This window comes from Myotis brandtii, unplaced genomic scaffold (genome assembly GCF_000412655.1).
Source record: "Myotis brandtii unplaced genomic scaffold, ASM41265v1 scaffold182, whole genome shotgun sequence".
Lineage (NCBI taxonomy): Eukaryota > Metazoa > Chordata > Mammalia > Chiroptera > Vespertilionidae > Myotis > Myotis brandtii.
The window spans coordinates 3809136-3836970 of NW_005356751.1; the positions used below are offsets into that span (position 1 = coordinate 3809136).

General features: G+C 37.5%; 1 protein-coding gene across 5 annotated transcripts in view; it reads left to right on the plus strand.

Moving 5' to 3' along the window:
• The window catches only part of SECISBP2L (SECIS binding protein 2-like), a 62912-nt gene that overhangs the window by 24174 nt on the left and 10903 nt on the right, over positions 1–27835 (plus strand). For 3 of the 5 annotated variants that reach the window (XM_005863966.2, XM_014537827.1, XM_014537828.1), the window contains exons 8-17: positions 7912–8046; positions 10436–10516; positions 11444–11611; positions 11768–11909; positions 15047–15216; positions 16024–16156; positions 17927–18089; positions 20284–20504; positions 21440–21594; positions 25972–26191. In XM_005863966.2, coding sequence (XP_005864028.1) covers positions 7912–8046; positions 10436–10516; positions 11444–11611; positions 11768–11909; positions 15047–15216; positions 16024–16156; positions 17927–18089; positions 20284–20504; positions 21440–21594; positions 25972–26191 — 1588 coding nt within the window. The remainder of the gene's footprint in view (positions 1–7911; positions 8047–10435; positions 10517–11443; positions 11612–11767; positions 11910–15046; positions 15217–16023; positions 16157–17926; positions 18090–20283; positions 20505–21439; positions 21595–25971; positions 26192–27835) is intronic. The other 2 variants (XM_014537829.1, XM_014537830.1) reach the window with 2 other exon arrangements.

The window sequence follows — 27835 nt, forward strand, 5'->3', positions numbered from 1 at the left end:
CAGTGGGGACCCCAACCCTAAAGGGGGTATGGCCAGCCTGAAAACAGCCATCAGCCCCTCACCCAGGCTGGCCAAACCTCCATGGGGTGAGGGTCCCCACTGGGGTGGACATCCTCCAAAGAGTCCCACACTGCAAGAGGGCATAGGCTGGGCTGAGGGACCCCCCCCCAGTGCACAAATTTTTGTGCACCAGGCCTCTAGTAATACTGATATGGAAAAATATTTCCTCTCTACCTCAAAACTGGTGAGAAATGGAAAAAGAACAACAAAAAAGAAAATTATGAAAATACATATGGTTTGTTAAGTTTTATTTTGTATCTCTTCATTCCAAAAGAACTAGAGATAGATGTTGAACAAAGTGTTTTCTTTTCTACTTCTGATGCTTTGTCATACTTTTCTTAAGCATGTTACTTGTTTGATTTTTGACATGCAAATTCTTTTTTTTTTCCTTTTAAGTCAAAATATTTTCCCCTTTTGCAATCTCTGATTATTTTTAGGCTTAAAATGTCTTTCAGAAATCAAATATTCACTTGTATTTTCTGCTACTTTTCAATAGACTAATGTTTCAAGACTTTTAAAAATCCGAGATTAAGTTTGGTGAATGGTACCATGTATTGATGTAGATTTTCAAAGTATTTAACCAATTGTCCTAACGTTGTAATCCATCCTATTCTCTGATTTGCACTGTCCTTTTAATCATTTGCTAATTTCTTATGTTTTTTGTTCTTTTTTTAAATTTATTTTTTATCTTCATTAGTGAAAGTGTTACAGATGTCCACTTTTTTCTCCATTGTCCCCTTCTAGCCCGCACCCAGCCCCCTACCCCAGACCTTCACCACACTATTGTTTGTGTCCATGGGTTATGCATATACGCATACAAGTTCTTTGGTTAATCTCTTTCCACCCATCCACACATTCTCCTCTGCCTTCCCTCTGTCTGTTCTATGCTTCTGTGTCTCTGATTAATTTCTTATGCCTTAAGTGCTATCTCTGGGCTTTTTGTTTCATTTATCAGAAATCTGCACCTGTATCATGGCATGCTATTTTAACTATTGTATCATGCGATGATTTTTAATATATATTTTTTTAGATTTTTATTCTTTATTTAAATACTAGAGGCCTGGTGCACGAAATTCATGCATGGGTAGGGTCCCTAGGCCTGGCCAGCCATCAGGGCTGGTTGGGGCCTCCCAGATGCCAGCTGGGGCCTCCCCCGGCTGCCGGCTGGTGCCTTCCTTCATTCTGCGCCGCCCCCTGGTGGTCAGCACACATCACAGCAAGCAATCAAACTCCTGGTTTCCCTGTCGAACTCCCACGGGAACACTTTGCATGTTAGTCTTTTATATATATATAGACCAGAGGCCCAATGCACAAAAATTCATGCAAGAGTAGGCCTTCCTTTCCCCGGCTACCAGCCCCAGCTTCCCTCTGGCACCCGGGACCTGGGCTTCCCTTCTCCCGCCGCTGGCAGGCACCCGGGACCCGGGCGGCTTCCCTCTGGCCCCAGCTTTGTCCGGTCTAATTAGCATATTACCCTTTTATTATTATAGATAGATGTTTTTATTGATTTTTTTAGAGAGAGAGGAAGGGAGAGGGATAGAGCAATAGGAACATTGATGAGAGAAACATTGATTGGCTGTCTCCTGCATGCCCTCTACTGGGGATGGAGCCTGCAACCCAGGCATATGCCCTGACCAGGAATCAAACTGGGAACCTCTTGGTTCATGGATCTGTGCTTAACCACTGAGCAACACTGGCTGAATGATTTTTAATATTTTTACTAGTGTTTTAACATTTGAAAAGGCAGGTTCTTTCTATACTCTGTTAAAGCTTTAATTTTAAATGATGGACAGAATCTATAAACTTAATTTTTCAAAACTGGTTTTATTTTGTGAATAGGTTGAAAAATAAAAGAGATGAAAAAGGTTATACAAAATCTCATTTTTACCAGTCTCCCCATCTTCTGCTCTTCCCTGTATCTGTCCCCTATATCAAAAGATGAAAAAGAGTGTACAGTGAAGTCTCACTTTCACTCTTGTCTCCCCTTAGCTTCTCCACTTCACTGGATCGGCCCCCTATGTCTGTTCCACTTTGATTAGGATCTTGTATATTTTCCCAGAGTTTCTTCTTGTAATTACAAGTAAATACAAGGATGTATCTTATGTTTTACCCAATCTGTTCTGTGTTCTGCTTTCATCACTTAGCAATATATGTGGAGCAATATATAATGAAAACATTTCCATATTATATTTAGGGCTTCTACACTTTTATCTTTTAACAATTCCTAGTATTGTATTGATATATCTTTATTGATTTCTGTAATTCTGTCGATGGACATTTGAGTTGTTTGAAAACTGTTGCTGTTTAGACATGCTACAGTGTCATTTAGAAGTATGTGTGTATAGTAGTAGAATAAATTCCTAGATAAGGGACTGCTGGGTGAAAAGGTAAAGTCATCTCTGTTATTTGGTAAATATCACCATATTGTACCACTTTATAATTTCAACAATAATGTGGAGAGTGCATATCTCTATATAGCCTAAGGCAGCCGTGGGCAAACTACAGCCCGCGGGCCGGATCCGGCCCGTTTGAAATGAAAAAAACTAAAAAAAAAAAGACCGTACCCTTTTATGTAATGATGTTTACTTTGAATTTATATTAGTTCACACAAACACTCCATCCATGCTTTTGTTCCGGCCCTCCGGTCCAGTTTAAGAACCCATTGTGGCCCTCGAGTCAAAAAGTTTGCCCACCCCTGGCCTAAGGAATTACATGCTTTCAGGGTTTTGGATTTGTGCCACTTACGTTAAAATGTGTATTAAAGTAGTTCAGCATCTTTCCATATGTTTAAGGGGCATTTGTATTTTTCCGTAAATTTGGTCATATTCTTTGCCTGTTTTGTATCTTGATCTCTTTTTTGTACATTTAAAAATCATTTTGATCAAGTTCTTATCAAATATGTACATTTCTAGGAGCCTTTAGTCTGTAATACCAGTTGCAGATATTTTGCTAGGTTTTAATTTTTGACTTTGCTCATTATTATTGTCATGCATAAATTTTGTGTTTTAAATAGTATTAAGAAGTTTATTTTTATAAGGATATTTATTATATCCTTGACTTTGTTGTAGTTTTTTAAATGGCTTCTGGGTTTTTAAAATCATAGTTTAAAAAGCCTTGTCCCTACTCCAGGGTTTTAAAGGAATTTGCCTATTTTCCTCCAGTGTGTTTATGCTCTTGTGTGTTTTTCTTTACATTTAAATCTTTATTCCATTTGAAGTTTGTCTTGTTGGATGGTGTGAGATATATATACTACTTTGTATTTTTCAAATGGCTACCCAAATCTCCCAGTACCATTTATTGAAAAATGCATCCCTTTCCCTGACCAGTGTGGCTCAGTTGGTTGGGCGTGGTACTGCACACCAAAAGGTTGCCGGTTAGATTTCCAGTCAGGCCGCATGCCTGGTTTGCAGGCTCGATCCCTGTTGGAGCTGGGACGGTGCAGGAGGTAGCTGATCAATGTTTTGCTCTCACATACATGTTTCTCTCCTCCTCCCTTCCTCTCTCTAAAAATCAATTAAAAATATTTTTTAAAAAATATTTTTGCTTTATTGTTTTTATTGATTTTTGGAGAGCAAGAGAGAGAGGGAGAGGGAGGGAGGGAGGGAGGGAGGGAGGGAGAGAGAGAGAGAGAGAGAGAAACATAAACATTTATGTGAGAGCAAAACATCAATAGGCTGCCTCCTTCACGCCCCTCTACTCCCCTCCCCAGGATTGAGCTTCTAACCCGGGCATGTGCCCTGACTGGTAATTGAACTGGCATCCTTTTGCTGCATGGGATGATGCCCAACCAACTGAGCCACACTGGCCAGGGCGATAAATATTTTAAAAGAAAAGAAAAGTACATCCCTTTACTGATTTGAGCTAACCACCTTTATCACCTATTAAATTAATTCCTTTGTATATTGAAATCTATTTCTGGACCTTCTGTTGTTTTGTTCCATTGGTCATTAATCTATCAACTTATAGAGAATGGATTACCTTTATGTCATAGCATTTTTCTATGCAAAAAGCAGTATGTCTTCCTATTTTTGAGTCATTTTTTGTGTTCTTCAGAATCATTGTATAGTTTTCTGGAAATATATTTGTACATATTCCTCATTACGTCAGTTTCTAGTATTTTTTTTTCTTTTTTTGGTTACATATGTGGAGTATGAGAACTTAAATCTTTTTATATTATTTTTGTGTTAGTCATTTAAGAATCTCAGTATATATTTGAGGCTGAGCTGTGATCTTTGTTTTGTTCTGTATGCCTACTTCCATATCAATAAAACTCTTCTTAGAAGAACTGGAAAAGAAATGAGGTTATTTACTCCAGGAGGTAATTGTTTGAGTCTCATAAACTTTGTTGGGACCATTAGTTTGGTGGTTTTAATTTAATCCTGGAGCTTTATGTCTCCAAGTATAAAAATCAAGTTGCATTTGTTTTTTAGAGAGAGAGAGAGAGAGAGAGAGAGACTGTACCAAAAAAATGAAGAGTTGTACTCAAGAATTATTCTCTTTTTCTTTATCCCTAACTTGGGGCTTAATTATTAGTACTAATTTCAGTGTTGATTTATGTGAATTAAATTTTTTTTAGTACCTAGACATTATAAATTGCATTTGTTTTACCACCCTGTACGAGCATCTTTTCATGAATCAATTTTTAAAATATTTTTATGAAAATTTCTAAATGGCAAAGTTTAAATAATTTTACAGATAACATTCATATAGATACCAGCTATATTTTATCTAACATTTTACTAATATTTGCTTCATCACATATGTATTCCTCTCTCCATGTTCATGAGCCTGTTTTAAAATGAGGTTAATATTTAAAACCGAGAAATTCTTGGATATCTGGGAAATTATCTAGTTTCTTAACAGGTACTTACAGGTTATAGAAAGTAGCCCAGTAATCATCATGCATTTCTAAGGAAGAATTAAATTTGCTATGTGACTATTTTCCTGGCCTATAGTTCTGCATATAGCCTACTTCCCAAAAGAATGTAAAAATTCTATTTCTTAATAGCAAGTCTTTTACGACCAGGTGTTTAAGCATGGGAGTTGCCAGTGGTTCCAGGTCTTTGTGTGCATATTTTATAGTCTATATTAGAGGCCTGGTACATGAAATTCATGTACTCGGGATTAGCGGGTTGCGGGGTTGATGGGGGGTCCATCAGCCTGGCCTGCACCCTCTCGCAGTCCAGGAGCTCTGGGGGGGGATGTCCAACTGATGGCTTAGGCCCGCTCCCCAGTTGGACATCATTAGTGCTGCGGAGGCGGGAGAGGCTCCCGCCACCACCACTGCACTCGCCAACCGTGAGCCCGGCTTCTGGCTGAGCGGCACTCACCCTATGGCAGCGGTTCTCAACCTGTGGGTCGCGACCCCTTTGGGGGTCGAACCACCCTTTCACAGGGGTCACCTAAGACCATCGGAAAACACGTATAATTACATATTGTTTTTGTGATTAATCACTATGCTTTAATTATGTTTAATTTGTAACAATGAAATTGGGGGTCACCACAACATGAGGAACTGTATTAAAGGGTCACGGCATTAGGAAGATTGAGAACCACTGCCTATGGCAGTGATGGCGAACCTTTTGAGCTCAGCGTGTCAGCATTTTGAAAAACCCTAACTTAACTCTGGTGCTGTGTCACATATTGAAATATTTTGATATTTGCAACCATAGTAAAACAAAGATTTATATTTTTGATATTTATTTTATATATTTAAATGCCATTTAACAAAGAAAAATCAACCAAAAAAATGAGTTCGAGTGTCATAGGTTCGCCATCACTGGCCTATGGGAACACAGTGACCACCAGGGGGCAGACTCTCAATGCAGGAGCTGCACGTCATAATGACCACTGATATTCGGTCTATCTGCATGTTAACCTTTTATTATATAGGATACCAGCACTTTCCATCCAGATCTCCTTCAAGTTCTTTAAATCAGCAGTCGCCAACCTTTTGGACCTCACGGGTGGTTCATGGACCATTGGTTGGCGACTGCTGGCTGCTGCAAAGGTTTCCTTAAATCAGTAGTCGCCAACCTTTCTAACCTCATGGACCACCGGTTGGCAACCGCTGCTTTAAATCATTAGAATTTTGGGGTAATTGATAATGAAGATCATACTTTCATGTCTTGTAAGTATCCTGGTTAAGAGAGGCATTTCATATTAGTTGCATTGGGTCCTTAAGAGAGGGAATTTGAAATATGTCTTAAGATTCCTCAAATGCTTAATGCTTTTTAAAAATGCTTTTTAAGCCTGGCTGATGTTGCTCAGTGGTTGAGCATTGACCCATGAGTCAAGAGTTCACCGGTTCCAGGGCACATGCCTAGGTTGCAGGCTTGATCCCCAGTGGGGAGCATGTAGGACGCAGCTGATTGATAGATATTTTTTCTCTCAATAGTGTTTCTATCTCTCTAAAATAAAAAAAAAATATTAAAAAACAACTCAGTGAAAATGTAGCATGAATAAAAAATACTTTAAAAATGCATTTTGAAAAATGTTTTTTTTCTTGCCCCTATGACAATTGAACATTTTGTAAATTTCTTTTTTAAAAAATATATTTTTATTGATTTCAGAGAGGAAGAGAGAGAGAGAGAGATAGAAACATCAATGATGAGAGAGGATCATTGATCGGCTGCCTCCTGCATGCCCTACACTGGGGATCGAGCCTGCAACTCGGGCATGTGCCCTTGACCAGAATTGAACCTGGAACCCTTCAGTCTGCAGGCTGACACGCTATCCACTGAGCCAAACTGTTTAGGGCTATAAATTCCTTAATAGGATAATAATAATTTGTGACTGAATGAAAATTTTACTCTTAAATTTATTTTCTTGGAAACAAGATTTTTAAGTTTTAATATTTCTTAGGAATTCTTTTTTTAAAAAGATATTGGAAGACTTAGAGTAGTTTAATAAAAAGGTAATATTCAGTTTCTCCCAATATTGACATCTTGCAAAATTGTAGTACAATATCACAACCCAGATATTGACATTGATACAGTCCAGATGCAGAACAGATCCATCATGGCAAGAATCCCTCTTGTTGCCCTTTTATAACCATGTTTCTTTCCTGTCCCCAACCCCACCAGCCTCTCCTTAACCCCTAGAACCACTAGTATGTTTCCCCTTGCTACAATTTTTTCATTTTAAGAATGTTGTATAAGTGAACTCATATAGTCCTTTTGGATCGGCTTTCTTTCACTTACATGATTCCCTAGAGATTTATCCAGATTGTTGGGTATATCAATAGCTCACTCCTTTTAGTGGCTGACTACTGTTTCAAAGTATGGATATACCACAGTGCGATTCACTATTTTCTTTTTTTTTTCTTTTTTTAATATATTTTATTAATTTTTTACAGAGAGGAAGGGAGAGGGATAGAGAGTTAGAAATATCGATGAGTGAGAAACATCGATCAGCTGCCTCCTGCACGCTCCCCACTGGGGATGAGCCCGCAACCAAGGTACATGCCCCTGACCAGAATCGAACCTGGGACCCTTGAGTCCGCAGGCCGACGCTCCATCCACCGAGCCAAACCGGCCAGGGCAACGATTCACTATTTTCCCAATGAAGGACACCTAGATTGTTTCCAGTTCTGGGCTATTGTTAATAAAACTGATGTAAGCATTCATTTATAGGGGACAAAAAGTAACATAATGCATTTTCCTATTTTTCTTATAATGACCTCATTTCTCAAAAGTTTTAACCTTTCATAACAAATTATGCACTTTCATGAAAGTTCATTGAGTTGTACACATTTGTATACTTTGCTGTAAGTATATTATACGTAAAAAAAAATTTACTTAAAAATAATAAGACTTGGGTTTTTTTTCCCCCCCTTTGGGGTTCACTTAGGTTGGATTCAAATGCCGAGGACATAGTACTTCCTCAGAAAGAAGACAGAATTTGCAGAAGAGACAAGATAATAAGCAGTTAAACCCCAATCAGTCTCATAGAAGTGACCCAAATTCTGAGTCTTTATATTTTGAGGTATTTTTTCACACTTTTTTTGTAAACTATTATGGCAGATGTTCCCATTAAGAAAATAATTTTCTTCTATTATGGTAATACTTTTATGTATTAACATGTGACTCTACTACTGTTAGACTAAAATTACTTAGTATTGACTCATTTTTGTCTTGATTATATACGGGGTGGTGCAAAAGTAGGTTTACAGTTGTAAGTACCAAAACAGTTAATTCTTGTATTATTTTTATTAATTATTGTATTATTTGCCATATGATACAAATAATATGTCCCACCCTGTATAGTTAGTCTAATATTAACTAATTTTTTATAAACTGTTGAAGAGTATTCATCATTTTGAAGTAACATGTAGAGGTAGAGCATGATTTTATGTGGATTTCACCTAGTATAAAACTTTCTCCAGTTTTTGCTATTGTTCAGTCTATTTGTCAAGTTTTTCAGATTTGAATAGTTCAGTCTAATTTGTGCTGCTAGTCAGGAGAGTCTTGAAGAAGGAAGAAGAAAGGTTTTTTTACTTTCTCTAACAGGCAGAAAGTTTTTATATTCCAATTGCAGTATTTCTATTATTGATTCATCTAGTTGGAGGCCTATTCATATGTGTAAAAGTAAGGTATTCTGAATGATACATTGAGGTGAATAAACATACTGCTATACTTACGGAGGTTGCTTTGTAGTAGAGCAGGGGTGAGGAACCTTTTTTCTGCCAAGGGCCATGTGGATATTTATAACATCATTCTCGGGCCATATAAAATTATCAGTCTAAAAATTAGCCTGCTATATTTGGTCAAACATTTAATTAAGTCACCCCTAATGCTGTGGCAGGGCCAGACCAAATGATTTCTCAGGCCTTATACAGCCCCACGGGCCAGATGTTCCCTACCCCTGAGAGGAACGTAGACATGTACACTCCTAAATACTTGTTTGAGTGTAGTTGGAGTTGAAAGGAGAGACAAGTCTCTTCGGACTTGGGGCAGGGTAGGAATAACATTTGGTATAGATTTAAAAGAATTAGTAAGATTTGGTTGTGCTGATGGTGAACATATCAGGTAACACATTTGAGTAACTCATTTTTGTTGAGTCATACATAGTTTCTGTAAAATAGGTTAATAGATGGAGATTAAGCTGGAAAAAGTGCTTGAGCCCAGAGGCTAGAGATGAATATTATATTAGATAAGCTTAGTAATTGACCTAAAAGACTTGAGAGTACATCTCAATTATTCTTTCAAGAACAGTATTGTGGCAGTTTTATTATTTGCATTTAACCATATGATTGTTTCCAAACTTACATTTAGCTAAAGATATGATACAATTTTCTTTTAAAAAGTATATTTTTATTGATTTCAGAGAGGAAGGGAGAGGGAGAGAGTTAGAAACATCAATGATGAGAGAGAATCATTGACGAGCTGCCTCCTGACCAGGAGGAGCCCTGACCAGGAATTGAACTGTGATTTCCTGATTTATAGGTTGACACTCAACCATTGAGCCACACCAGCTGGGCTAGATATAATTTTCCATGTAAAGCAGCATACTGGTTAAGAAATTACTTTGAATGGGAAATTTAAATTTTTTTTTTAGTTTTTAACTTTTAACTATGCTAAGTATGTGTTAATGCAGACAGGCAATATATTAATGAACTTCATATTAAGCCTTGTGATTAAATTTTTTCCAAATTATCTGAAATGTGATAAATTCCTTTTAAAATTTATTTTCTGTTACCCTATATCAGGATAGAATTATTAATAAAAACTGAATAGTAGAAATACAAGGAAAGGACATGTGTGAATATGCCCCCATCCTTGAATAATTAAATTAGGTATGTTTAAGAGAAATGAGATTTCCTTTTCTTTTAAATCCTCACATAAGGATATGTTTGCTTGTTTTTATTGATTTTTAGAGATGAAGGAAGGGAGAGAAACATTGATCGATTGTCTCCCATACCTGCCCTGATAGGGAATCAAATCCCCAAGCTTTTGGTGTATGGCAGTGGTTCTCAACCTTCTGGCCCTTTAAATACAGTTCCTCATGTTGTGACCCAACCATAAAATTATTTTCGTTGCTACTTCATAACTGTAATGTTGCTACTGTTATGAATCGTAATGTAAATATCTGATATGCAGGATGGTCTTAGGCGACCCCTGTGAAAGGGTCATTCGACTGCCAAAGGGGTCACGACCCACAGGTTGAGAACCACTGGTGTATGGGATGATGCTTCAACCAACCGAGTCACTGGCCAGGGCAAGATTTCCTTTTTAAGACTGACTTTAAATAGTTTAATATTAGTACTAAAAAAGTTAACTTCCCAGTTTTTAATTACTCTTAAGCATTATAAAATGTTTTCCTTAAAAGTTTATCACTTTGAACTGATTTTATTTGAAATATGAAACTATTTCAGGATGAAGTTGGATTTCGAGAACTAAATGAGAATGGAAATGCTAAAGATGAAAATATTCAACAGAAACTTTCTTCAAAAGTAGTAAGTGACTCTTTTAAAAAAATATATAAGCAAAGCCCTGGTTGGTGTGGCTCAGTTATTTAAGCATTGTCCTGTGCACCAAAAGGTCGCCAGTTGAATTCCTGGTCAGGGCATATGCCCAAGTTTTGGGTTCAGTCCCCAGTCAGAGTGCATACAGAGGGAGGCAGCCACCGATCGATCTTTCTTTCTCACATCAATGTTTCTCTCGTTCTCTCTCCCCTTTTCCCTTCCTCTCTCTCTAAAAAAAATCAATAAAAACATTTTAAAAATATAAGCAAAATATTTGAACATCTTTTGAACTATGGCTATGTTGAACAGAAATATTACAGGTCAACATAGCTAGCTAGAACAAAGACACTGTCTTAAGTCATAGTTAGTTTCATTGTGGACAAGAAAATTAAATGACATCATACAACATACATTCCATACTGAAACTTCCTGATTGTTGCAAAACTTTACTTTGGAGTTACTTTGTTTTCAGTCTGGGGTGCAGACAAGCATCACCTGTTGCATCAAGCTGTTTTGTCTCTATTATTTCCCAGTCTAGAATGGTTCCACCACCTCACACTGTTCTTTATGACACTGAATCCTTTGAAGAGTCTAGTCCAGTTATACTGCAGAACATCCCACATTCCTTTTTTTTTTTAATGTTTTTATTGATTTTAGAGAGAAAGGAAAGGATAGGGAGAGAGAGAGAAAAAGCAAGAGAAACATCCACATGAGAGAGAACCATCAATCAGTTGCCTCCCTTACACACCCCGACTGGGGATCGAACCCACAACCCAGGCATATGCCCTGACTGGCAACCTTGATGCTCAACCAACTGAGCCACACTAGCCAGGGCTATGTTCCACATTCTTGACTGTTTTTCCTTATGATTAGACATTTATGGAATCACCGACAGTTGTTTTTCTCTGGTTATTATAGTTGGATGACTTACCTGAAAACTCACCAATCAATATAGTTCAGACTCCAATTCCCATTACAACTTCAGTTCCTAAACGCGCAAAAAGTCAGAAGAAGAAAGCTTTAGCAGCAGCCCTTGCCACAGCTCAAGAATATTCAGAAATAAGTATGGAGCAAAAAAAATTACAGGTATATATACATATATATATATTCATTTTTATGAACAAATGTAATAGTTTATTTGGTAGGTTTACGAGGATGGACAGAAGTAATGACAAATAGAATCATCTTAAATTGCCACACTTTTGAATTGAAAAAGTAAATGTTTTTTTGTTTACCTTGCAGGAAGCTTTATCAAAGGCAGCTGGAAAAAAGAGTAAAACACCTGTGCAGCTAGATTTGGGGGACATGTTAGCAGCTCTGGAGAAACAACAGCAAGCTATGAAAGCACGGCAAATTACTAATACCAGACCTCTGTCGTACACAGGTGATACTGTTAGTCTGAGTAGTTTGCTCTCTGGCTTTGGTAATTTATTTTGCATAGTATTAATTTAAATTATATGAATCTAAAAAAATCCGGAGTCTAGTCACTAGCTTTTTTCCTGCTCCCTAGTAGCCCCCATCATTATACTACACTAAGTAGCCTCCCACCTAATAACCTACCTTTCCTGCCCATGAACCATAGTCTGTTTTACAAGAAGCGATCTTTTTAAATATAAGCTGGATTACATCACTCCGCTGCTGGGAACCCCTCAGTAGCTCATCATCTCAGAGGCTTAGGCCATGTCTTAGGTTATTCTGTTATTTTTCTACCCTATTCACTCTTCTCTCCTGTACACTGTTCTAGTCATGTTAGCTCCCTGGCAGTTTCACAGGCACACCCAGCATGCTCCTAGCTCAGCATCTTTGTGCTTGCTGTTTTGTTTTCCCAGAACTTTCTCTCCTCAGATATCAGTATAGCTTATTCCTTCAGGTCCTTCAAGTCTGTGTTCAGATATCAGGTGGTGTACATTTTGAACCAACCCAATGTTTTTCTTCTTTAAAGGTTAAAAGAAGAATCAATAGTAATTTGGCTCTCTGTTAAATTATCCAATTTAAAACCAAATGGGAAACTGAAGTTTTTATTAAATTGTGTGTGTGTGTGAGAGAGAGAGAGAGAGAGAGAGAGAGAGAGAGAGAATGACCTGGCTTTCTACTGAAAGGGTAACTTATATTTCAGCAAACCTTGTCAAATTTAGAACTCAGCAGCTCTGTGCTTCCTCATTATTATTATTATTTCTCCTTCTCCTCCCCTTTCCCCTCCCCCTCCTCCCCTTTTTCCCCATTGACCTATTCCCAAACGTTCCTCATTTCTTTTCATAGTCTTTGTTTTAGAAGATGAATAAGATAAAGGGAAGGTATGGGGGGGAATGAGGACACATTTGTAATTCCTTAACTAATAAAGAATTTAAAGATAAAAAAAAAAAGATAAAGGGAAGGTAAAGGAACCAATCAAAAGCACTGATGTTGAGTGGCAGAATTGAATTTTCTGTTTCTTCTGTTTCTTTGTGAAGGATCTCATGTTTTTAAATGAAAAAATAAGTACCAGTGTATAACTTTAATTCTGTTTGCTAAATATTTAAATTGATCGTTAGTAACCCATCCAGTTTGGAACTTAACTATCCTATATAATAAAAGGCTAATATGTAAATAGACCGAACGGCGGAATGACCGGTCGCTACGATGTGCACTGACCACCAGGGGGCAGACACTCAATGCAGGAGCTGCCCCCTGGTGGTCAGTGCACTCCCACAGGGGGAGCACCGCTCAGCCAGAAGCTGGACTCACAGCTGGCGAGTGCAGTGGCGGTGGCCAGCCAGCTTAGGCCTGCTCCTCTTAGGTGGGAAGCAGGCCTAAGCCGTCAGCTGGACATCCCCTGAGGGCTCCCAGACTGCGAGAGGGCACAGGCCAGGCTGAGGGACTGCCCCGCAAGTGCACTATTTTCGTATACCAGGCCTCTAGTTAGTAAAAATAATATTGAATGCATACTAAGCTTTAGAGTTGCATGTTGTTGAGATGGGGAGAGTGTTAGTAACATCTCACTAAGAGTAAAGGACTGTAGGGAATGGAACTGAGCTTTTAGCAGTGCTCTGGATACAGCTATGGAAAGATACATCAGTGGAAAGACGTTTATATTCTAATCAGGGAGAAAGACATACACAAATAACTAATGAAAATAGCTTCTTAGGGAAGATACCAGCAAAGTTTTATGAACTTTTAAAAAAGAAATTTATGTCCACAGGGAGGTATTTACATTACATGACTTCATATATAATAGCATTTGGACTGGGCTTTGAAGGGGGCGTAGGAGTCTTCACCGGTAGATAGAGGTTAACCTCTAATCTGTTCCCAGTGTTTACATTGGGAAGTGTTGATTACAAAGAAATCAATTTTCTAGGAAAATCCAAAAAAAGGTAGATGATGATAGAGATTTGAAAGGCTTGTAAGGAATTGATAGGTTAGTTTGTTTTTTACTGATGAAATACAGAAGCATGTCAAAATGACTACAAACTCTGGCTTCAAGGATTTTGGTGATGGTAAGGGCTGTAATGAAACCTAACAAAATAAGGATCATGAAAGAAGAATTTTGTGGGGAAGAACAGACTCTGGACTTGTTGTATTTGAAGTGCTAGTTGGGGAGATGCTGGTGATTCCCATTTAACTTACAGTTATGTATGCATGTTAGAAGTCAGGGAGTTTTAAATAGAGATGTAGCGATGGAAATACATAAGATTGTCAGGAAAAAAGATCTTCAGGGATAGAGCTATTGGAATGCTCAGATTTAAAGGACAAAAGGAAAAAGAACCAGAGAATAGGTTTAAGAAAGAATAAGAAAATAGGAGAGTGTTAAGTTACAGAAGGCAGAGTTAGAATTTGTGGGGGAAAGGATGTGGTCTTTGGTACCAAATGCTGAAAGGAACAAAAAAAGAATGAAGACTCAAGAGAATTAGATTTGGTAGTGGCAAGATTATATGTGATCTTGACAATAGCAGTTTCAAGAAAGTGTCGGATAGAGTGAGAGGATTGAGATTAAAGTTTAAGACTGGTAAAGGATTTGGGGATAGCCACAGGAGAATGAAGGTATCAGTCAGGCAGAAAAGAATTGCTGAATAGTACTGAGAATGCAGCTGCGGGAGGGAGATCATTCTTTACTGACGGACTGAAATGAGGGCTAGACTACATGTAAGTGTGACTCGCGTATATGACACAGATTTAGTGAGAATAAGGGGAGGTGCAGAGTTCTGAAATGTCAGAGATAGAATGATTCTGTTTGGAGACCAGTTGCAGAAATTGACATGCTTGAGGGTTGCTGAAGTAGAGTAGAACTAATAACTTAAATATCCCTACTTTAGATTTGCTAAATTAGTTGTCTGCACCTGCTTTGTCTTTATCTCATAGAGGTTGAAAAAATGGATAAAAGCTGTATCTGAGCGATGCTACATGGCTATGTGCTGCTCTGACAATTTGATGTCTGTTTTTCCACAAGAAGAGGATGTTCTTGTTTTTGTAGATTTACCATTAGAAAATTTCAAACTATATGGAGTTGGCTATAGTAGTAAAACTAATGTTCTTGTTTGTTTTTAGTGGTCACTGCAGCTTCTTTTCACACTAAAGATTCTACTAACAGAAAACCTTTAACCAAAAGTCAGCCCTGTTTGACATCCTTTAATTCTTTGGACATTACTTCCTCTAAAGCAAAAAAAGGAAAAGAGAAGGAAATTGTAAAACTAAAACGGCCCACAGCACTTAAAAAGGTAAACCAAAATCTGAGATGTTTATTTTAGAGGATAAATAAGAATTTACATCTGTTTTGCAATCAGTAGTGTGGCATTTTAGCCAACAGATTATTATAAAATGTTGATAGGCATCATCATAAAGGTGATGACTAGTTAATTCGAGGTTGGGAATATATCATCAGCATAGCATCATGGCTATCTGTCTGTATTGAACAGGGCCCTGAAGAGTGAATTCTTTCTATAAGATTTTTTTTTAAAGTTAAACATTTAGCATCCTAAAACATTGGACCCGAGGAATTAGAAGTTCTGGATTCTAATACTTACTTAAGTGGTATCATGTAGTTTTAGGCAAACCTTACCTCATCTTCTTTATAAGTGTTAAATAATAGCACTGCTCTATTTAACTCAGTGTTGATACTAGGAGGAGATAATCCATATCCAAATAATTGAAAACTGCAAAATGTAAATCTATTGTAACTTTATGACCTGGTTTCCAAACTTTTAATTTTATCCATTTTCAGGGTAATGCTAGGTGCTGCCACCCAGGGTTTAAAGACTGAAGTAGGTGTGGTTAGATAGTTGTAGTATAGATATATAGTACCGAGCACAGTTTCCTCCCTTTGTTTTGGATCTAGACCCTCCTTCAGCTACGGTACCTGAAACTACATTTTCCTTTTTGTCAGTCAGTTTCTATGTAGCCAACTAAACCAAAAATCCTCATGTCCATGTTTAAGTAAACTACTGTACCTTTGTAATAGTGAAGATTTTATATTCAGTACATTCTTAAAGAGTGATCAGTAATGAAAGACTGGTAATGACTTTTAGGTTATTTTGAAAGAAAGAGAGGAAAAGAAGGGCCGTTTAACTGTGGACCACAATCTTTTGGGATCTGAGGAACCAATAGAAATGCACTTAGATTTTATTGATGATTTGCCACAGGAGATTGTTTCCCAGGAAGGTAAGATCACCCCTTTCCCCTGTCTTCTCATGGATTGGTTTAGAGCATTTTAATTGATAGGTAAGCCATCACTAATTACCATATTATTTTCCTTTATATTTTATCTAAATTTCTTTATTTTTGAGAGTGGTTTCTTTTGAAGATGCTTCTATAGGGAGATAGTTAAAAAGGAGGGGAGTAGTAGTATATGGCAGGTCTTTGGCATTTTTGAGACATAAATCCTGAGTTTATTGTAAACCCTTCATAATTATGATCTCGCCATTGTGTCCTCTATAACTGTCATAGTTCTTTTCATTTTGTCTTCTTTTATATCTGGAACACTGTTGGCTCTCTTTCTTCATAGGACTATTTTTAAGTGAATTGTTTTTTTAAATTCTCTTTCTTGCTGTCATGAATTAATGCATATGCCACAATGAGTAGAGAATGCACAGCCTGTCATAATACACAGTCCAGTTGGTCACTAAGATTTAGTCCATACAGTAGCCAGTGCATATGATTCCAGTTGGGACCTTGGCAAATCTATAGATTCCTTCTAAAATTATACTACTGTGGAAGAAAGATTTTAAGAGAGACCTGGCAAGGTCCCTTTTTCTGCTGGTATATATATATTCCTCAATATTTTTCACCAAATTTAAATCTAATTTATCTATAGATTAAGTAGCAGTGTTCCATTGTGTTTAGAAAAATGAATTTACTTCTAAGGATTATTTAGTTAGGACATATTTGGTTATGATTTCCCTTTACTCTCAAGTATCATTGCCTTTGTATTTAGGTACATTTATCCCATATTAAATACCAATCATGTATACTTTAGTAACTAGGTGAGGATGAGAAGGTCAGGAAATGTAATAAAGATATATAGTGGACTGGTCTTGCTTATTGTATATGGAGATAAGAAGCTATATGTATAATTGCTAATTAATGGATGAATATACAAATACTAACTCATTTCCTGAGTTTAGGTGTTTAGGAAAGAAGCAGTAACCTAAGGAGGCATTTGAGTTAGATGGCATCTAAAAATGCGGCTGCCTGTTCTGGACAGTTGATTGAATGTCATCCCGTGCACCAAAAGGTTGTCGGTTCAATTCCTGGTCAGGGCACATGCCCAGGTTGTGGGCTCAATCCCAGTTAGGGGGCATGCAAGAGGCAGCCGGTAGATGTTTCTATTTCATATGGATGTTTCTCTCTCTCCCTTTCTCTCTAAAAATCAATAAAAAATATTTTAAAAAATAAATAAAAATGTGGCTGCCTGAGCACAGACACAAAGACCAAATGAGAGAGAATCTAGGGTTGGTGCCTGAGAATCAGGAGTGGTGTGGAGAGAATGAGTGAAGTAGAATCATTGGCAGCAGTGATGGGAATTTGTATACAGTTTTTAAAATGATTTCCAAGAAATGGGAAGGAAAATAGAGATGAAGGACATGAGTAATGTGATCTTCTGGTATAGAAGTTAATACCTTTACATGTTTTAGGTCATTTGGTCTTCTCTCATCTCTTCTGAGGAGACCTGTGGGCCATGCTTGAATTTTTTTTTTGGGGGGGGGGTAGTATATTTTGAGAGATAGTAAGAAGACTTCATTTTTGTATGTATGAGAAATGTTTATTTGTGATATGAACAGTGTCCAACTTGTTAGCTTCTGGAAAATTTGGAAGTGATGCAAAAGACAACTGCCATTCTAAATTGTATTGATTGTATTGATTTTAATATAGAGCTGAATTTTCAGCATTTGAAGTTTCTAAATTCTTTATTCTCACCCCACATCTCTGCAGATACTGGTCTGAGCATGCCCAGTGATACTTCACTCTCTCCAGCAAGTCAGAACTCTCCGTACTGTATGACACCTGTGTCACAAGGCTCTCCAGCTAGTTCTGGGATAGGCAGTCCAATGGCGTCTTCAACAATAACCAAAATCCACAGCAAAAGATTTAGAGAGTAAGTTTTAGTCTCATTACTGAGTTTGAATAGTTTATGTACCTTGATTGTAGTTCTGAATATGGTATTGTCGTTATTACTTGGTGGGTTGAGCAGATAAAACACTAAAGATCTTTAAGTTGTTTCAGATTTAAAAGCTGGTTTTGTTGTATTTAAAGCATTTGCCTTCCATCAGCTATCAGTGTTCATGTGAAAGTGAATTGGCTGTAAATATATTCTTTTTATATCAGATAGTGTTTATATCCTGGGAATTTGGTCTGTTACATCGTATATATAAACTGCTGTGTACTATGAGGTTTCCCACTCCGGGAGCTTTTGCTTTTTAGTTTATATTATTGACCCTTCAAAAAAAACCCTCTCTAACCAATTAATCCCAAGATTCTAAGACCCTATTACATTATGTGAACCTATTACATAAAGCTATTTAATTTTGAGCAAATATTTCTAAGTTTTAAATTGGCCATTTGTGAATAACCTTGAACTAGCAGTTACTGCTATGAAGGATTTTAGAATTTTAACATTCTAAAATGGGGCATGCAGAAGGCAGCCGGTAGATGAATTAATTTTTTGCATTTGTGCAGATGAATTAATTTTACCTTCAAAAATGACAATGAACAAGGCCCAGGGTGAAAGTAAAATCTGTGTGAATCCAAACTACATTGGTTTGTTTGTTCCTTTTCTTTATACTATTCTTTTGAGCGAGTACTTCTTGCCTAGATTTGGGGAGTTAATTTAATGTTCAATAACAAATGTGAAGCAAACGAAACTCTCGGAACATAAAATGCTATATACATACAAAATAAACAGCTTAACGAAAAACAGAATGAAGAAAATTGCATTTTTGATGTTCTGTTCTTTAACTTTGCATACTTTAAGATAGTTGATCTTTCCTCAGTCTATCCAGTTTTATCTTCCCTTCTGAAGAATGCCATACTTGTACTTAAACATTTTTTACATAAACATAAAAAAAATTCCCAAAGCAGAACTTTTTTTTTTTTTTCTTACTGAAAAAGGGCAGGTGTACATTTTTCCACTCTATAATGTAATTAGGAGTAGAAATTTGCTTATGAAAAAGATTAGGGATTAGAACTTGAAAAGTAGAGTATATTAAGAGGAAATAATTCCTAAAATTAAGTACTATAGTGGCCTCACACTTACTTCCATCATCATCATCATCATTATTATTATTATTATTACTACTACTACTAAAGGCCCGGTGCATGAAATTCATGCATTCAGGGGGTCCCTCAGCCAACCTGTGCCCTCTCGCAGTCCGGGAGCCCTTGGGGGATGTCCAACTGATGGCTTAGGCCTGCTCCCTGTGGGCCTAAGCTGGCAGTTGGACGTACTTAGTGCTGCTGCAGAGGCGGGAGAGGCTCCTGCCACCGTTGCTCTGTGAGCCTGGCTTCTGGCTGAGCGGCACTCCCCCTGTGGAGCACACTGACCACCAGGGGACAACTCCTGCGTTGAGCGTCTGCCTCCTGGTGGTCAGTGTGTGTCATAATGACCGTCATTCCACTGTTTGGTCAATTTGCATATTAGCCTTTTATTATATAGGATTATTATTATCTTGTATTGTTACCATATATACTACAAAGAACCTCATTCAGTTGCTTTGCCTGATATGTTTTGGTTTGAATTTAATTACTGAGTTATCCTCCATAGCCATAGTTTTTGGAGTTAGAAGGACCATTGAAGTCATCTTAGTTAACTCTATAATTTTATGGTTAAGGGAAAACAATGCCTAGATATTGTGACTTATCCAAGAGTAGAGGATGAATTATTGGTATTAGGGCATTCATTAAGCATCTGCAGTTATATTTCTTTCCTACTTACTAGAAGCATCTTTAATATTCATTGGAATGAAATAACCTTCTATCTCCTTACCAAAAACATTATATTTCTTTTTTATCTAATTAGCAGGCTAACATTTTATTTATATCCTTAGGAATTTAATAATTGGGAATTTGGATAATACCTCCTTGAGGTTGATCTATCCTTTACGTAAAAGCCAATCTTTTGTAATTCAGGAAAACTCTTCTGTTTTTCTAATTGACTGAAGGAATAAGATATTTTAAAAATTTTAATTTTTTTATGAAAACTTCTTGCTTGATCTATTTCTTTCCTAAAGTAATTTTATAGTTACAGAAAAATAAATGAGGACAAACTTACTTATTTTTGGTTTCCTTTATAGGTATTGTAATCAGGTTCTTTGTAAAGAGATTGATGAATGTGTGACTCTTCTTCTTCAAGAACTTGTCAGTTTCCAGGAACGCATCTATCAAAAAGATCCTGTAAGAGCAAAAGCAAGGAGACGGCTGGTTATGGGTCTGAGGGAGGTTACCAAACATATGAAGTTAAACAAGATCAAGTGTGTTATAATTTCTCCAAACTGTGAAAAAATCCAGTCAAAAGGTATGAACATTTTACTTTTGAAGTATTTTGATATTTATTTAATATAATTGTAGGATGTACAGTGAATTTTAAAGTGGAAGTCATATGACTTAGCAGAGGTTAGTTATAAAGCATATATTGAATGTGAGGAAAGAAAATATCTTTCAGTACCTGAAATTAAGTAGTAAAATTGAGATTGGATTGTAAAGGAAATCCCCATCTATGGAGTACTAGTGAAGGCTTTACTTTGGGCCAACCAAGTGTGCCCTTTGTTGTAATCAGAATGGGGACTAGTAAGAGTACATTTCTTTACCACTGCAAATATACTCTACTTTTTTACCTTTTTTTACCTTACCTTTCATTGATGGCCCTTTTGTCTTGCTTATGATGGAGATTTGCCCCTTAGAAACCAGCAGTTAATACAGAGGTTCTTGGGTGAGCCGGCACACAAGTATTCTGTACTATGTCATGTACCCTTATTTGTACTTTTTTCATGAAGTAGCCACTTTGGGTGATTGGAGTAAACAGATGCATCAAGTAGCAGTATCAGGCATGTTCTGCATAGGGGACAAATTCCAATAAAAACAGTAACATATAATATTACATGTGATAGGTTGCTATTTGAGCTGAGGGATTAAATAAAAGAATCAACCACTATTAACAATTTTAGTTAATTTCTTTTAAACAAATGTTTATTGTATTGAAATTTGACTCCTGATATGCTAATTCCTATGGATATGAGGGGATTTGGAATTTAACTGGGGAGAAAGAAAATATGTACATATATCCACAAATAGTACAAATTCTAATAGGGAGAATGTGTGGAATAGCATAAGTGCCACAGGCTTCATAGAGTTCTTTGCTGTTGTGTTTTATGCTTTAATGTTGGGTGCTAAAATAGCTATTTCTAAAATAATTAATTAATCTAAAACCTCTGGATGTGTTGACTTTCTCAGGTGGCCTGGATGAGGCTCTCTATAATGTTATAGCCATGGCACGGGAACAGGAAATTCCTTTTGTGTTTGCCCTTGGAAGAAAAGCTCTGGGACGCTGTGTGAACAAGCTGGTTCCTGTTAGTGTAGTGGGAATCTTCAACTACTTTGGTGCTGAGGTAAGACTCTGGAAGACACACCCTCTTTCACTCCCCCTGCCCAGTTGACACATGCCATTGTTATGTTTAAGCATTTGGAGAAGTGAGATGATAACTCTCCAAGAATGAGTGGAACATTCTTGAGTATTACATTTCCTTTTTTAGTGTTGAAACCCTTACATAAGTTAATCCTACAGCATTTTTTGAAAAGATTTTTAGCTCCTATTTCTGCCGCAGTGTTTTTTTCTTCTGGGTTCAACTATGTAATACTTGATCATTTATTTAACTGCTGGGTAAAGATTATCCAATATTATACTATGTAAAATAATTTTCTTCAATATATATGTTGGGTATATTTTGTGCTGCTACTCAGAGTAGAGAGAAAAGAATCCTTTAATTGGAGAGGATGTTACTTTAGAAAAAGAAATTTCTAAACCAGTTGTCAGAATAATTCTGTATCTCTGATACCTTCATCTTCCTCTCGAAGTCAGCTAATACAAAGCTTAACCCATCAGAGCTGATAACATAGTCTATTTAGAGTAATGCTTATTAATATACAATGTTTTAAGAATGTTTTAAGAATGATTCTAAAGTATTTTGCAACACCACCGATGGACCATTTTCCCTCTTCCTATCTGTATATTTAAATGTCTATCCTTTCCTATCCAGTCACCATGTTTGCATACCTCCATTTACCCATTCATTCTGTTTCTCTCCTGTCACCTGTCTACCCACCTACTCTCTGATTATATAATTAATATTTATGCTCCCACAGTAGCCCTTGCTTTTCTCAGTTACAGATATCACACTGCCTTGCTCTAGTTTATGTGTTTTTCCCCCCTTAACTGTGAATTCCTTGAGGACAGGCTTCTTATCTAGGTATCCCTGGCACCTTTCACATTACCTGAGCATGAGTAGGCAATAAATGCTTGTTTAAAAATTGTGTGGTAAAGTATATCTGCCTGCTATGTTAAGTGATATGTGAACATTTAGGTAATAAATGGAAAAGAAGGGTCATATATAAAGCCACCTGATAAAAACATACTGGGATCAAGGTCAGGAAAAGTTTACATGTTTATTTCTAATTATATTGGCTTATTACTGAATTATATATATTAGGTTATTTGTATGGTTTTATATTACAAAATGCTTGCCAGTTTTGGTTGTACATTGGTTTACTTGCCATCAGCTGTTTTGAGGTAGGTGACTTATTGTTTAAACCAAGACAACTTTAATATGGAGATAAAGGAAATACTGATATATTATCCGGTGTATCCATTCACAGTAATGTAATACACTGAAGTTATTCTTACCATCTGATAAAACTAACCTTTGAATTAAGCTTCATGTCCTTACACTGACATTCAAGGCCTTTATTCCCTGATAGCTTTTCTCTTTAATTTTATTTTCTTTTATTCCCAACAATGTTTATGTTTTATTTATATTTAAAACCAGTGTTAATCTCAAAATCACATATCCATGTGCCTATTTTCTTTTTGGTGTCTTCACTTAAATGCATGATTTGTTAAAAATTGCAAACAAATATTTATGAAGTCTGTTACATGTAACACATAGAGGCTGTTTTTAGTAATACATCCTCCCTCCTTTTATAGAATAAATAAACCCTGAATATATTTTTCATATTATTAGTAATTAGCACCCACCCTCTTAAAAAATCAATATAGCCCTCGCTGGTTTGGCTCAGTGGATAGAGCATCAGCCTGTAGACTGAAGGGTCCTGGGTTCAATTCTGGTCAAGGACACATGCCCGGGTTACAGGCTCGATTCCCAGTAGGGGACATGCAGGAGGCAGCCGATCAATGATTCTCTCTCATCATTGATGTTTCTATCTCTCCCTCTCCCTTCCTCTCTGAAATCAATAAAAATTTTGTTTAAAAAAATTTTTTTAAAGACCCCAAACAAAAAACAAAACAAATAAGTACAAAAAACACTTTCCATGGTCTGGTCTCTTCTTGTCTTTAAAAAAAAAAAAAATCAACACAGCAACAGCGTTTATTGTACCTGCTACTTTAAACAGTTTAAACATCAGCTGGGTGAAGCATGCTACTTATGTTTATCTTTCACACGTTTAATTTTCAAAGATATATTATTTCATAACAATATGATGCTTTTGCTGTGCTTTCATTTTGTTATGGTTTATACTTAAATGATAATAACTTAGAAGAAAAAATTATGCTGTGTGGGGGGGTGTCTTGTGATACTAAATCTAGACATTAAACAGTAGAAACTTATTGAATTACGATGTAAGAACTACTAAAAGTAATTGTCTTTCTGGTAGCTGTGGAAACTTCATTTTTCTTTTGGACATTATTGGACTTCATGATTATTGAAGTACAACTTTAATGCTTATGTGAGTTTTGCCATTTTTTTTTTTAACAGGAGCATGCTCTGTCACCTACCGTTTCACTCTAATTATTAATTCCATTCATGTTCTTTTCTGTTTCACTGACAGGAGAACTTCTGGTTATTTAGCTCCACATTCTACTTTCAGGATATCTATCTATCTATCTATCTATCTATCTATCTATCTTAGAGTAAGAGAGAAACATTGATCGGTTTCTTCCTATACATACCCTAACTCACAACCTGGGTATATGCCCTGACCAAGAATCGAACACACCACCTTTTGGTGTACAGGACAACACTCCAACCAACTGAGCTACTCTGGCCAGGGCCATTCCTTGCACTTTTCTTTTTTTTTTTTTAATGGTTTCTTTCTTTTTTTTAAATATGCATGTGCCCTGATGGGAATCAAGCAGTGACCTCCTGGTTCACAGGTTGATGCTCAACCACTGAGCCGGCTGGGCCATTCCTTGTACTTTTCTATGTATCTTTATTCATTACTAGAGGCCCGGTGCACAAAAATTTGTGCACTCGGTGGGGGGGGGGTCCTTCAGCCCGGCCTGTGCCCTCTCGCAGTCTGGGACCCCTCGGGGGATGACCACCTGCTGGCTTAGGCCCGCTCCCCAGGGGGATCGGGCCTAAGCTGGCAGTCAGACATCCCTCTGGGAGCCCTCGGGGGATGTCCACTTGTCAGCGGAGAGCAGGTCTAAGCTGCAGTCGGACATCCTTAGCACTGCTGAGGAGGCGGGAGAGGCTCCCACCACCACCACTGTACTGTCAGCCATCAGCCTGGCTTGTGGCTGAGCAGAGCTCCCCCATGGGAGTGCACTGACCACCAGGGGGCAGCTCTTGCATTGAGTGTCTGCCCCCTGGTGTTCAGTGTGTGTCATAGTGACCAGTCATTCCCAGTCGTTCTGCTCTTAGGGTCAATTTGCATATATAATACCCTTTTATTATATAGGATAGAGGCCTGCTGCATGGGTGGGGGCCCAGCTGGTTGCCCTGAAGGGTGTCCCGGATCAGGGTGGGGGTCCCCACTGGGGTGCCTTGCCAGCCTGGATGAGGGGCTGAGGGCCGTTTGCAGGCTGGCCACACCCCTTCAGGGTAAGGGGTCCTTCTGGGGTGCCTTGCCAGTCTGGGTGAGGGGCTGATGGCTGTTTGCAGGCTGGCCACAGCCCCCAGCCACCCAAGCTCCCAGTGGAGGCTGGCTGGAAGCAGGTATCTGGGATTTATTTATCTTCTAGAATTGAAACTTTGTTGCCTTGAGCGGAGGCCACAGCCGGCCAGGGCAGGCGGGAAGCTTGGCTTCCTCCATCGCCGGGGCAACCAAGCCTCCTGCTTGCTCCAGCTCCATGGCTGCTGGCCGCCATCTTGGTTGGGTTTATTTGCATATAGTTGCTCTGATTGGCTGGTGGACATGGCTTGGGGCATAGTGGAGGTGCAGTCAATTTGCATGTTTCTTTTTTATTAGATTAGATTTTACCTGCATGAGTAAGAATGCATTCTCTCCATCTCTCAAAATTTTACCTAGGCATATTTTTCAAGGCTTATATCACACATCATTACTTTGGGAATTTTTCACTGATGCCCAGCAGTTAGATTTGATATTTTCTCCAAAGGCCAGAACACTTCATACATGTTAAGGCAGTTATAATATTTTGCCTTGAATCATAGCTGTCTTCTGTTTTCTCCTTCTAGCCACATGGAAGGTTTCTTGCGAGCAGAGTGGTGTTCCAGTGGTCTTTGTACCCACTATAGTGCCAAATGCTAAAGCGTGCAGTTGTTGATTGATAAACTCTACAAGAACTTTTAATATATCACATGTAGTGACTAGTATTGAATCAGGAAATTTCCTCAGTCTTGTGACAATTAAATAAACAATATATGTAAGTTACAAAGTATTTTTTAAGGTCCTCTGGTTGGCATACTGATTGAAAGTGGATCTGATTCTGAAACAGTGGAGATTTATTGTTAGTAATAGGAATAGAAAGTATAACAAAAAAAATGGACTAGTCAAAATCTCTTTCTTTTTAGAGCCTGTTTAATAAGTTAGTAGAACTCACTGAGGAAGCCAGGAAAGCCTATAAGGATATGGTTGCAGCAATGGAGCAAGAGCAGGCGGAGGAAGCCTTAAAGAACGTGAAGAAGGTGCCACACCACATGGGGCATTCCCGGAATCCCTCAGCAGCAAGCGCCATTTCCTTCTGCAGTGTTATTTCTGAGCCCATCTCTGAAGTAAATGAAAAGGAATATGGTAAGTTGTTGCATATCATTAAAAATGACTTAAAAATTTTTTAATTTATCCTTTATTGTTGAAAGTATTACAGATGTCTCCTCACCCCCCCAATTGACCTCCTCTACCCCACACCCCCTCCACCCACCTTCCCTCTGAGATTCCGCAGTCCATGCTTCTGTGTCTCTGGATCTGTTTTGTTCATCACTTTATTTTGTTCATTCCACATATGAGTGAGATCATGTGATACTTATCTTTCTCTGACTAGCTTAACATGACTTAAATTTTGAAATTATTTTTTGATTAAGATAATTGGAAAATGATTTTCCATGCTATCTTTGTTTTTATCTTCGTGATTATTCAAATTTTGCTTAAAATTTTGGTTTAAAAAAAATCACAGTAAACACAGCCATTAAAAACTAGGAGACTGCCCTGCTGGTGTGGTGGAGTGTCAAACTATGAACCAGGAGGTCACAGTTCAAATCCCAGTCAGGGCACCTGCCCGAGTTGTGGGCTCAGTCCCCATTAGGAGGCATGCAGGCGGCAGCTGATCAATGATTCTTTCTGATCATTGATGTTTCTATCTCTCTCCCTCTTCTTTCCTCTCTGAAATCAATAAAAATAAATTTAAAAATTTGGAGACAATTTGGGGCTGATGCTTTCCGTGAGACCCTGAAATTTAGTCATTTTCCATAGTCTTAAAAAAGAAAAATACTAAAAGGATTTTAAAAGCAAAATGCACCTTACTTGTGACCTATAACTTAGTAAATTCTGGGATGTGTTATTCTATTACTTTATGCTCATTTATTAAAATGTTTTATTTACTAAGTAAACAAGAGACCGGAATACTAACTATTCAGTCTAATGTTATAAAACCTAGCCAAATGGCATTTGTTTTGAGTTAAATCTTATTGCAGTCAAAAAGATATAGAGACTAAAAAACATTTATGTGTGATGTTTAAAGTCATATTATTTACTGCACTCTACATCTTAGTAGTTTCCTTGCCTTTGGACTGTAATACTCAGTTCTATCACATTTTGAACACTTAAATTTTCTACTTTCTTGATCTAGTTTCTGACTTTTTTCACCTATTCTTTTTTTTTAAATAGTATAGCCATCTCCTTCAACTTGGCTTTTTGTCATTTCTCTTTTCTCTTTTTAATCTGTTTATCTGAAAATTTACCAAATAGGCGGTTGCCACCTAAAATTTAACAAGTAGAAAACTGAGTGGTTTTCTTCCTTTCTTCTCACACTTTTTCCTGGTCTGTCTGTTATTATAGTTAAATGTTTGGAATACTTTTGACAGCATTGCAGACCGAAGACAATATATCAAGATTGTGAGCCTTTAGGAAACTTTTGGTCAAGGATGGTTGGTACTGGTATAGAGGTAGATGTATTTCTTTGGCTGGAGTGATATTAATTAAAAATAAAGAAGATAAAATGCCAACAGTTAAAATGGGGTCACTATATAGTGATACGCCAGATCTCAAAGGCAAACTGCAAGATAGATTCATAAAGCTGTGGGTCTGGGCAAACAACAGTAATCTTCATTTGGGTGTATAATTTAAGGTGTTTAATGATGGAAACTTTGGCTTTTTTACTCTCTGCCTGGGGGATTTAGGCACAATTGATTGATTTCTAGGCCTTAGAGATTTATTTTCAGT